Here is a 10,555-nt window from a genome sequence, read left to right as displayed (position 1 = left end):
ATACAGAGATGGAACGTGTGACCTTGGTGTTGTTTGTACCAATCTGGGACCATCTAAGCCAATCTCAGGGTCACCTGGAAGCAACATTGTAACTCTGGTTGTCTTTGCTTCCTCCAAGGAGTTTCTTCAGAGTTACTGCAAGAGATGGTGTGTGACAGGAATCAGTCATTACTGGTCTTGCTTGAGTTTTTCCACTCTCTCTCATTAGCTGTAAATGGTGAGATGTAGGGTAAAGGTACAAGAATGTCTGACTGTCAGTTCAAGGCCGCTTCAAATAAGTGCTTCAGCACAAAAAGGAAGACTTCTAATGTCAAATGAGACAACTAAGCAAAAGGAGCATATTCAGGGTCAGAGTTCATTTTTGTGGGGAACTTATCAAGGGAGATGCAGTGTGACCTTCTTCACAGGTGAGAAGAAGTTGTATTTGAAGCCATCCCAAGGATACCCTGAAAGGAGGAGGCAGCTAGAAAATAAAATAAAAAAGGCCATCCAAGTGGAGAGATCCCTGAACTGTAGAAGATGAGAATACAGAAATAAAATCACCATCCCCTTAAAGCTGTACAAAAGTGAAACAGACTAAAAGTTGACCTGGTATTTTTACTTCATTTTAAATTCTGTATTTAAAAATTAATACATTAAACTCTTATAAAAGTAAGGCACATGCAAAACATGTTGTGCAACTTCTGGCTTTCAACTGATATAAACTAACAAGCATGATTTTAATTTGGCATTTCTAAAGAGTCATTTTTCCCATGCAGGATATGTGTAAGAGGTAAGGATATGTGTAAGAGTTCAACATTGTACTGGTTAAATCTAGATTCTGTGCTTTCTGTACTACAGTAAGCAGAGATGGTCATATCATACAATAATACAAAATAAAACCAACTCAAGTACAGATTCTGACGATGATTACCAACATACAAAATTTAAGAATGTGATGTTACATCCATTATAATACATAAATAATCTTATTCAGTAGAGGATGATTTGGCAACTCCAGTCTATGTAATGCCAGTGTGCAATTTCTGGTTATCCATGTCATACGATGCTGAAGACCATGGAAAGGTACTGCTCATAGGACACCTGAATCCAGCCATCCTGGTCAGTGTCATATCGACGAAACACATCAGTCAGCCTCTGAGGAGGAGAGAAAAATAATAGACCTTTTTGTTCTAGGGGAAGCTTCAGACTGCTACATACTCCCCTTGCCACCTGGGCTTTATGAACGCTTTCTGTTCATCCCCCCTGTAGCCATTTTACAGTCTTACATATAAAGACAGCTCACTGCAATAATAATGCAATACCTAAAAGGCTACCTTCTGTATAGACCAGACAGCTTTTTATAACTGGCTTTAAAGCAGAGGGAAAAACAATGCAATGTTTGAGTCATCTGGAAACAGAATCCAACGCATACCTTGTGCATATCTCGCCTTCTAGGCAAATATGCTTCATGTGCCATTGCCATCTGAGGTGTCTCTGTGTAGCCCCAGAGATGCCAGGCAGTACAGACAAAGGACCAGAACAACTGCCAGCATGGTTTCATTAACATCAGCTGAGTGATTATTCCATTTAAAGCCCTTTTTAGCAGAGTTCAAGTCTACAACTAACCACAATTGCTTTGTATTACAAATGAATGCAAAGGTGACTGATGTGTCTAAATAACAGAGATGTGACTTTTACAGGGAACTGCTTTCCTTCCATGTTCTCTCTCTTTCTCTCACTCTCTGTGTCACTGAAATATTGGAAGGTTTTTTGTGCATTATTACCATTACACTTGCAAGATCAGCTCTGAAGTCTGTATTAAAGTAACAGACAGTGTCAAACATTGATACTGTTTTACAATTTTTTGTCCCTCACATATTGTATCAAATTTAGTTGAGACACAAAGGAATTACTAATCAAGACACAAAGATGTTTCTAGCACTTAGCATATACTTAGTTCAAATGGCTTACTATAAATAAAAGCAAGTTCTGATCCACTGTTAAAGTGAGAACCAGAAAAGCTTAAGAAAAGGTAATTTTTTTTTTCAATTGACATCAAAGTACATCTCCTTTCTTACCTGTAGAACAACACAGCACTGAATAAAATCATCAAAAGCAACTTGTCCTTTTCCTTGTCTGTCAAATTTCCGAATAAGGACATCATAGAATTGATCAGACAGTCGGTAACCTTGGAAAAAGAGAAATACTTTAGAAGGTTTCAATTACTGCAGTCCTTCTATAAAAAGAACAAGGTTGTTTAGCAGGCATGTGTAACAAAACCAGAAAACAGTAAGGAGTTACAATTACTTTTTTTTGGTAAATACCTCTGTAAACTACGATGCATGCAATAAAACCCATGCTCAATAATAATTATATAGAGTCACAGTAACTATATATAATTACAGATTAAGGTGACTGATTGAGGGAATGGTTTAGGGCTGCAGTTCAAGTCTTTACAGATGAAGTGACTGGAATGAAAGTTCCTTAGCCATCAGAATGCTCTCACAGCATGGACAGCTGGCCTTGTTTTAAAAAGTGGCAAGTTCTATCAAGTACCCTGTTAGTTCAGACTTTGCCTGATACACTGGTAACCCTCTCAGAGCTTGTCACAGAGGAGACTGCAACAGGATGCGTCAGGACATGTGTGGAATGTCTTCCTTTTTCTCTATTTAAGAAAAGAGCTTTAAAAAACATGTGCCTCTGCCATGGACATCGTTAAAAGGGACCTTATACCTAAGAGGAAAGCTGCCCTTCACCTGCCTCATTTTTAGTCACATTTGTCAGAGCAGTACAGCTCTGTAACAGCACCAGTAAGCAGCTCATTCTATGGCATAACCCAGTCATAAAAACTGTAATCACTAATGAATTACCAAAACCTGTTAGTGCTTGCTTTAGTTCATTTTTGTCAATCATTCCAGAATTGTCTCTGTCATACGTTCGAAAGACATTCTGCCAGTCTGTGATGTATTTCCAGACTCCTGTGAATTCATTGAAGTTCACACCCCCTTTGTTTTCTCTGTCAAACATGCCTGAAATAAAAAGTAAGAAACACATATAAAACCTTAGTCATACAACTCTTCAGCAAGATCTGAGTAGATATCAAGAGTGTAGATATCAAGAGTGCTCTGTAGAAGGTACTGAAGAGAGAAAAGAAACTGCTAAAATGCAAGTGGTAATTTGGAAAGTCCTGCCAAGAAAAAACAAGCAGTCATCCACTGAAGGAAAAAACAATAAAGCGAGAAAAAATACCAGAATAAATCACAGAATGTTTATTTTTCCTAGTTTTGCATTTCAGTTCAAAAATACTGAGGGCTTGATTGATCATCCAGTAATAAATCAAAATGGGCAGAGGGGTGGACTGTTCTTTTCTAAGGACACATTAAAAAGTCTTACATAATTTCCAAGAGTGCTGGGATATTCATCTGCATTTGATTTACTCATACTGTTATCTTTACGTGTCACCCAGCAATGGAACTCAGACTGCTGCTGAACACTTATTGAGAACAAAGCAAAAAATGTAGTCCTTGGATTTATGAACTGTGTGATAGAAAAGATTTATTGTGCTTGAATCTTCATCCTTCTGTTCTACCAGCATCACCTTCCACATTACTGACAATTAGTTTAGACACTAACAGAATTCAAACATTGTAAAGCTTCTGTTTGGTATTTTTGGAGTAAAACATAGGCTTAAATTCAAGATAGGAAAAACTACTTCCCAAGACAACTTACATAACATCTTTTTAGAAAGTTTAAGATAATCTCCTCATGCATAAATTACATTTATTATCTAATCAAGTATGCAGTAACATTTTCTCAGGCTACTTTGACAAGTGCACATGTGTGTATGCAAAGGCCATTCTCTATTAATCAAAAGGGAAAATAATTTAACTTACTATTGCTGGGCACTCTGAGGGGAAAAAAAAACAGTGTAGCAATTGAGAGCAGTCTCAGTCAATCAGCTGAACAGATCACAAAACATTATCTTAGGACTATGCCACATCACACAACTACACTCACCAAGAATTGACCTGACTGTTGCTGGATTAAATGGAGTCCACGTGCCTGAAATAGAAAGAATTACTTAGTTAAAAATTAAGAATTCCTCAATGTTTAAAAAAAATGCAAAAAACCAACCAAACAAATCAGTTAAGAACAGTGAATTCAGAGCTATGTGACATGGAGCTGGCATATTAAAAAAATAAGGCTGCTTGGAAATAAGAAAGTTTCACCATTCAGAGATGACTTCAGACCAGTGCTTCCCAAATACACACAGAAACCAGCATTTTAAGGCTGTAACAAAAAAATCGAACAAACCTTAGAAGATCTAAGGACTTTTTCATCCCAGGCTGTCAGGAGGTATTGGATAAAAATAAAGATCTGAACTGAAGTACCTCTTTTCTACTGACAGGAGCAGAAGTGTTCTAAATGTAGCTCAATCAAGGCCTCGTATCTGTTCCTCAGTAAAAACCCATCTGCTCATTTCCTTTTTACAGGACTACTCCAGAGCATTTAATTTCTGACAGAAAGAGTTCCCAGCATGGCATAACCATACACTGCAGCTTAGAGTAGTTCAGTACAAATCCCACCTCATCCACTGCTAAAACAATTAAGTGATAGTTTGAATCAGTATTTTTAGACCAAGAAATGTTGCTGCTTGAAAGGGCCTGAGCAGTAATCATTTGGAGAGCAGCTCTGTACTTCTCTGAGTATTTAGAGGCTTGTCATTATGAAACTTTTCACTTGGTTGAGAGCATTCCCAGCGCTAGGAAGCATTAAGCTTTAAACAAAGGAATCCCGTGCCTCATCAAGAATTTCACCATGAGCCTGTGAAGGCACCAGGAGCACGAAGCAGCACATGATTAACTGGCTGTGGCTGCCTGCAGGAGCCCACAAAGGAGTCGGTGAGCCGAGGGCAGAGCAGAGATGCTCCCAGGGCTGTGTCAGGTGACAGCAAATCCCGGCAGAAGGGCTGGGCAGGGATCCCTGGGATCTGGCCCTAGGCTTTGCTGGGTCACGGCAGTGATGTAACTCACAGGGAGAGCCCTGCACTGTAGGCAGGTCCTGAGACTATTTGCACATAAAGAGAAAAGGAAAAACGGCTCTGAAAATCTTGAAGCAGTATTTTAGACAGAGAATATCCATACCTTAGAGCTGCGTGTCTCGTCAAAAAAAAAAGAAATAATGGAATTAATAAGGTGCCAGGATTTGACACTGAACAGAATAAGAGGAAAAAGTGAAAATACAGTCTGAAAGTTAACTTATCTCATCTTGAAACATTCAAATGATTCATAGAGCCACCACAGAATGAAATCTGGGCAACTCCAGAGGCAAAGAAGTGTACTAATTTCACCCTGTTCCAATAAACAGTGAAGACTGTCCCTGTTTCTGCTCTCCTGACTCTAGTGTTAACCTCCCACAGCAGCACAGAAGAAAACAAGAAGGAAGCAAAGGATTTTATTGTGCAAACAGTCAAGACAAAATGATGATCAGCCCCTCCCATATAAGCACACTGTTATCTGCATAAACTTCACAGGTTGAAAATGTCAAATTGTCAAAACCACACTGAACTTCAAATGTCAATGAGCACAGTGTAGAATTTTTTAATGATTTAGAAATAAACACATAACATTATTTTAGCCCATGTTAAATTGAAGGACAGCCATGCACAAACAACCACTAGAGGATATATTTTGAAAATAATACAGTGAATTGTTAGTGACTTTGGTGTACAAGATCTAGAATCTCTTGGAATGCAGGAAGCTTACAGTTCTGTAAATATTTTGTCTAACACTTGGTAGGCATTCTTCATAACTGCAAAGCACTGAAACTGCTAATCTACACTGTAAATAAGGAAAGAAAAGAGCTCAGATATTCATCACTGCCTATTACCCTTAAATTCAATCATATGAGGAGATATTTAAAATATATAAAATTAAAAATGGCAGGTTCATACGAGAAAATATTTAAAATATATAAAATTTAAAACAGCAGGTAAAATTTAAAATGACAGTTTTTCATAGCTCTAAACAGCACTGTAATCTAAATTAAAATGGTGACTTAATTTAACTTAGTTTTTGCTAAAGATTTTATTCAAAATTTTAACTATGGATCAGTTCTGGCAGCCACAACTCGTTGCTTTTAATTTATCAGATACATCATTAAACAAATATTCTAGTACATCCAGTTCAGTTACAAGACTGCAGTTTTACTGAATAGGACCTTATAAATTTATTTCAAGTCAGGCAATTACTGACAAAAATGGGCCCTTCAGCCAGTGTGTGCTGCAGCTTACAACATCAGTTTAAGCCCTCAGTCACAAGCACAGGAGGGATAAAGGAATAAACTTTGGGAGAAGGGGAACTTGGTATGGACTCAAAGGTGGACAAACAGCCTGAATATGCCCTTTTTTTCAGATTTCCAAACAGAAAAAAACCCACAGAGTACAACCCTACCCATGCTGAGTCATAGGAAGAAAGTAAAAATAGACTACTGGAAAAATGTTTCATTTTTTGTTTCCATGAGCTATTTGACAATACCCTAGTTTCTTTGAGTATTACAACAAGGAAGTGACTACTAGGAAGTTTTAATACCAGATCTAGAGTGCATCTTTCTACTCTATTAGGAAAAACCCCAAACATACATTTCCTGCACCATACTGTATGAAAAATAAATTATGTGCAATGAAAAGGCTGGTTGTAAACAGCTTTGCCCAGGTTATACACTGGTTCTGGTTAAAAAAACAAAGGTTCAGTAGTGATGAGCAAGGAATATATGAATCACTGGTTATGATTTCTAGGAAGCAGAGCTGGGAAAAAAGGGATGTGCACGCCCTCATTCCTCAGAATACAGACCAGTAATGGTAACAATAGATACTCAGTTTAGAACAAACAAACAAAAAATCACAAGGATTGTTCATTTTTTTCCCTTTCCAGCCTTTTGCTGTAGATTAAATAGTAACTAGTGAGTGGTAGGAACACTTCCCACCCCCTTCCATACAAAGAATCACAGCATCAAGTAACCACTCTCACAACAAATTTATAATGAAGTTTACAATGAACTACCTCACTGCTCATTTACAGACTTACCATTGGATAATGCCTGCTGAAGTTCATTATCACATATTATTCCACTCCTGTCTTTATCAACTCTGGGAAAAACAAACAAAACAAAACAAAACAAAACAAGGTAGTAAGCTTTAAATGGCTGAAATTAACAGCTTCCACTTACTGAAGACTTTGACATTCTGCTTCTTAGCCACCAGATGAGATTATTATTTTCCCAAAAGGTCTCTGGAACAATAAAAGCTCCAAAGAAAACTGTAAGACTTATGAGTGAAGAGACACGCAGAAACACTGACAATGAAACAGTTTGGGTATGCTCTCCACAAGGAAGTATTTCTATTTATTTCTGTTTTGGAGAACTGCAGAGCACACACGCTGGTTAAATCCACGAAATGCCTACTGTCCCAGTAATGAGCTATCTGTTTCACAAACTGGAGCAACAGGTTTGTCACCCAGCCTCTCTCACATGCTGCTGGCAGTGGACAGTAAGTCACTAATGTGACCAAAGTACTCAAAAGACTCAAACGTTTCCAGGGCCCTGCAAAGGGGTTCAAGAGGCAAAAGCACAGGCAGGTTCCAGCTTCCACTGGGCCCTCACGGTCCATTGTCTTAATGATTCAAGTTCTATGCCACAATTAATGTATTAAGTACTTTCTGCCCAAATAAAGAATGATCATGACTTCTTTAGAGGGGTATCTGAAAGTGGTGGGGACTCCCCTCCATTTCATACAAGGATGTTCCCCTTGGAATGACAGTTTCATTTCCCCTCATTTACTACCCCAACCAGAGTCCCACTCAGCTGATCCCTGTTCACAGAAGCTGATTTTCTTTTCCTTTAGTTCTTGCTGTCTTTTTCTAAACACTTCCAATTCTTCTATTGCTTCCTTCCCCATCTCCAAGAATTATGTAACCTGCATGCAACATTAAAATTGCAAGCATAAATTGCAAAGACTTCAATTACAAATAGATATTCCCCTTTATAATCTCCGTTTCTCTTCTTAGTATTGTGAACATATTTTACCTTTTAATGAGCTGTTACCAAGTCCTAAGCTGATATTTTCATGAAAATGCATTATGACCTACTTATCTTGTTCCTGAGCATCATCAGTCAGCACATTCCTCTTATAAATAAAATTATGCAAAATTAGAATGGGTTTTCCTCATGGACATCAGGTTTCTGCTCAGGATTCCACCTGACATATGGGGATCATCTGTCATACAGGGATCATGATCTGGCCATGACAGGCTGATACAGCCCAGTCATTCAGGACTGCAAGGCGCTCCTGCAAACATTCACAGGCCTCAGTTACTGCAGGAATCAGCAAACCTCACCTGACCACTCACCCTCTTTTCACAGAATCAGAGAACCACAGAATGGTTTGGGTTGGAAGGCACCTAAAAGATCACCAAGTTCCAATCCTCTGGCTGTGAGCAGGGACACCTTCGATTACACCAGATGGCTCAGAGCTCCATCCAGCCTGGCCTTAAACACTTCCAGGGATGGGGCAGCCACAGCTTCTCTGGGCAACCTGTTCCAGTGCCTCACCATGCCCACTGTACAAAACCTCTTCCCACCATCCAATCTAAACCTACTCTCTTTTCCCCAGCTGCTCCTGAACAGATTACATAAAGATCCCAGGAGAGCTCCATCTGTCCGTGTGGTGCTTGACCACACACACACACCCTTCAGCCAGTTTTCCATCCACTAAAGAATGCTTCCATTCATTCCACCTTTAGTGAATTTCTTCAAGGGCCTTTTGATAGTGTTGCGAGTATTTTTGGAAAGCATACAGATTATATGAATTGCTCCAATTCCAGCCATCATATCCATATCAATCCTTACCAAACACAGTCCAGGATTTATACAACAGTCTGCCAGAAGGAATATTTTCAACAAAAGCCATGCAACTGTCCTGACTAACTACATTATTTAAAATATTTTTAGTGATTTTCCTGGTGCAAAAGCCTGATTGTTGATCAGTTTCTTTCTGGACCCTTTAAAAAGAGAAACAGCTTCATGCATGCCTCTGCTGAGTCCTCAGAGGAAGTTGTTTTACAGCAGGCTGGGTAGGTAAGCTGCTGCATTCCTGAGTCACTCTGTAAATATCAGCCAGTTTTAGAAACTTAGTACTCTCTGTCTACTGCTTAACCTCTTCTTGCTGCTGCTTGTGTCAGAAGATCTGTCTTGACTCATCTCTCATAAAAATGGATCCAACGTAGGCACCTCCCCAGTTTCCTCAACAAGACACAGTTGGGAAATCTCCTTTGGCTTCCTTACTGATAAGATCTTGCCAGTGTGTTTGCTTAGCACAAGCTGCTAACTCCCTCGCAGGTCCCTCTGATCCAGGAGAATTCGAGAGAATACTTCACAGAATCCTTTAGCTTGGAAAAGACCTCTGAGATCATCAAGTCCAACCTATGACCACCGTGTGAACCAGACCATGGCACTGAGTGCCACGTCCCGTCCTTCCTCAAACACGTCCAGGGACAGCAACTCCACCACCTCCCTGGGCAGCCAATAAATGTCCAACCACCCTTGCTGAGAATAAATTCTTCCCGATATCCAACCTAAAAGTCCCCTGGTGCAGCTATGTCTTCTCGTTGGTAGCTTTAAAGTCTCCCATTACCATTTATCACATCCCTTTTTACAAGCCTTCCCTGTGCCGCTACGCTGATCATCCACACCAAACTATCCTTCCTGCAACCTCAGGTGAAAAATTACTTCAGCGCTTTCAAGGTTACCGTCCCGCTCCCACCGATCCCCTTTACCTTCGTTATACAAAACAGCCACATTTATTCCTCCCCAGCCCTTTCCTACAGATCCTCCCACGGGGAATCCACCGCGATGCCCACAGCGCTGCCCCGGCAGCCAAACCCCGCGCTGGATGCGCCGGGCCGGTCCCCGGACTCCCGCAGCACCCGACCCGCTTCCGGCACCTCCCTCTGCCCGCTGCCTGCAGGGCTCGCTGCCCGCCGGGCCTGCTGCCGGCGGGGCTCACCTCTGGAAGACGCTCCACAGGAAGGAGGGGTCGGGCAGGGCGCCGGGGGCGCCGCCGCCGCTGTTGGGCCGCTGCTGGTAGCCCGCCGCCATGGCCCCGCGCGCCGCCGACACCGGCCGCCCCTGACGCAGCGCGCCCGTGACGTCACGGCCCGCCCCGCCCCGCCGCGCGGAGGGGAATCCCGAGCGCAGCCGGGTCTCGAGGGGCACGGGGCGGGGAGTCCGGCCGCTCCCGCCGGGAGGCACCGGGAGAGGGAGGCACCGGGAGAGGGAGGCACCGAGGGAGCCACCGAGGCGGGGCTGCGGCACGACCTTAGCGCGGCGCGCGGGGATCCGCGCCCTGGGAGTGGCAGAGCCACCCCGCACCAGCCGCCGCCCTCCCTCACGAAGGTTCCCGCAAAGGCAGGAGCCGTCCCTGTGAGCGATCGCTCCCCACTGAGGGGAGCTGGCGTGTGCTGGAGGAGAAGGAGCCTAAGTTTAACATCCAAGAGTTGCCTCTGCACCATCGCGGAGG

The 10,555-nt window shown here is 41.8% G+C and overlaps 1 protein-coding gene across 2 annotated transcripts; it reads right to left on the bottom strand.

The window, feature by feature from the left end:
• Positions 1–397: 397 nt before the first annotated feature.
• Positions 398–10,169, bottom strand: PDCD6 (programmed cell death 6). Of its 2 annotated transcripts, none has more exons than XM_030970487.1 (6): positions 10,043–10,169; positions 7,068–7,129; positions 4,000–4,044; positions 2,853–3,011; positions 2,061–2,170; positions 398–1,137 (listed from the first exon to the last, which is right to left on the bottom strand). In XM_030970487.1, exons 1-6 carry the CDS (start codon positions 10,132–10,134, stop codon positions 1,039–1,041), a joined length of 567 nt encoding a protein of 188 aa, XP_030826347.1. In that variant the 5' UTR covers positions 10,135–10,169; the 3' UTR covers positions 398–1,038. The 2 variants fall into 2 exon arrangements, with proteins under 2 accessions (XP_030826347.1, XP_030826354.1); XM_030970494.1 differs by having other exon boundaries at positions 2,859–3,011.
• Positions 10,170–10,555: the final 386 nt, after the last annotated feature.

Source organism: Camarhynchus parvulus, chromosome 2, assembly GCF_901933205.1.
Source record: "Camarhynchus parvulus chromosome 2, STF_HiC, whole genome shotgun sequence".
NCBI classification, from domain to species: domain Eukaryota; kingdom Metazoa; phylum Chordata; class Aves; order Passeriformes; family Thraupidae; genus Camarhynchus; species Camarhynchus parvulus.
Note: the sequence above shows the minus strand (reverse complement) of the source record. Positions and strands in the feature narration are given on the sequence as shown.

What these genes read in the sequence shown, in the direction of transcription:
- PDCD6 (XM_030970487.1), bottom strand. Translation starts at nt 10,134, where the DNA reads ATGGCGGCGGGCTACCAGCAGCGGCCCAACAGCGGCGGCGGCGCCCCC. An exon ending in TCAGCAGGCATTATCCAATG is followed by an intron (nt 4,045 to 7,067) that starts GTAAGTCTGTAA and finishes TTTCTATTTCAG; the next exon opens with GCACGTGGACTCCATTTAAT. An exon ending in GCAAGCACTAACAGGTTTTG is followed by an intron (nt 2,171 to 2,852) that starts GTAATTCATTAG and finishes TCTTTTTCCAAG; the next exon opens with GTTACCGACTGTCTGATCAA.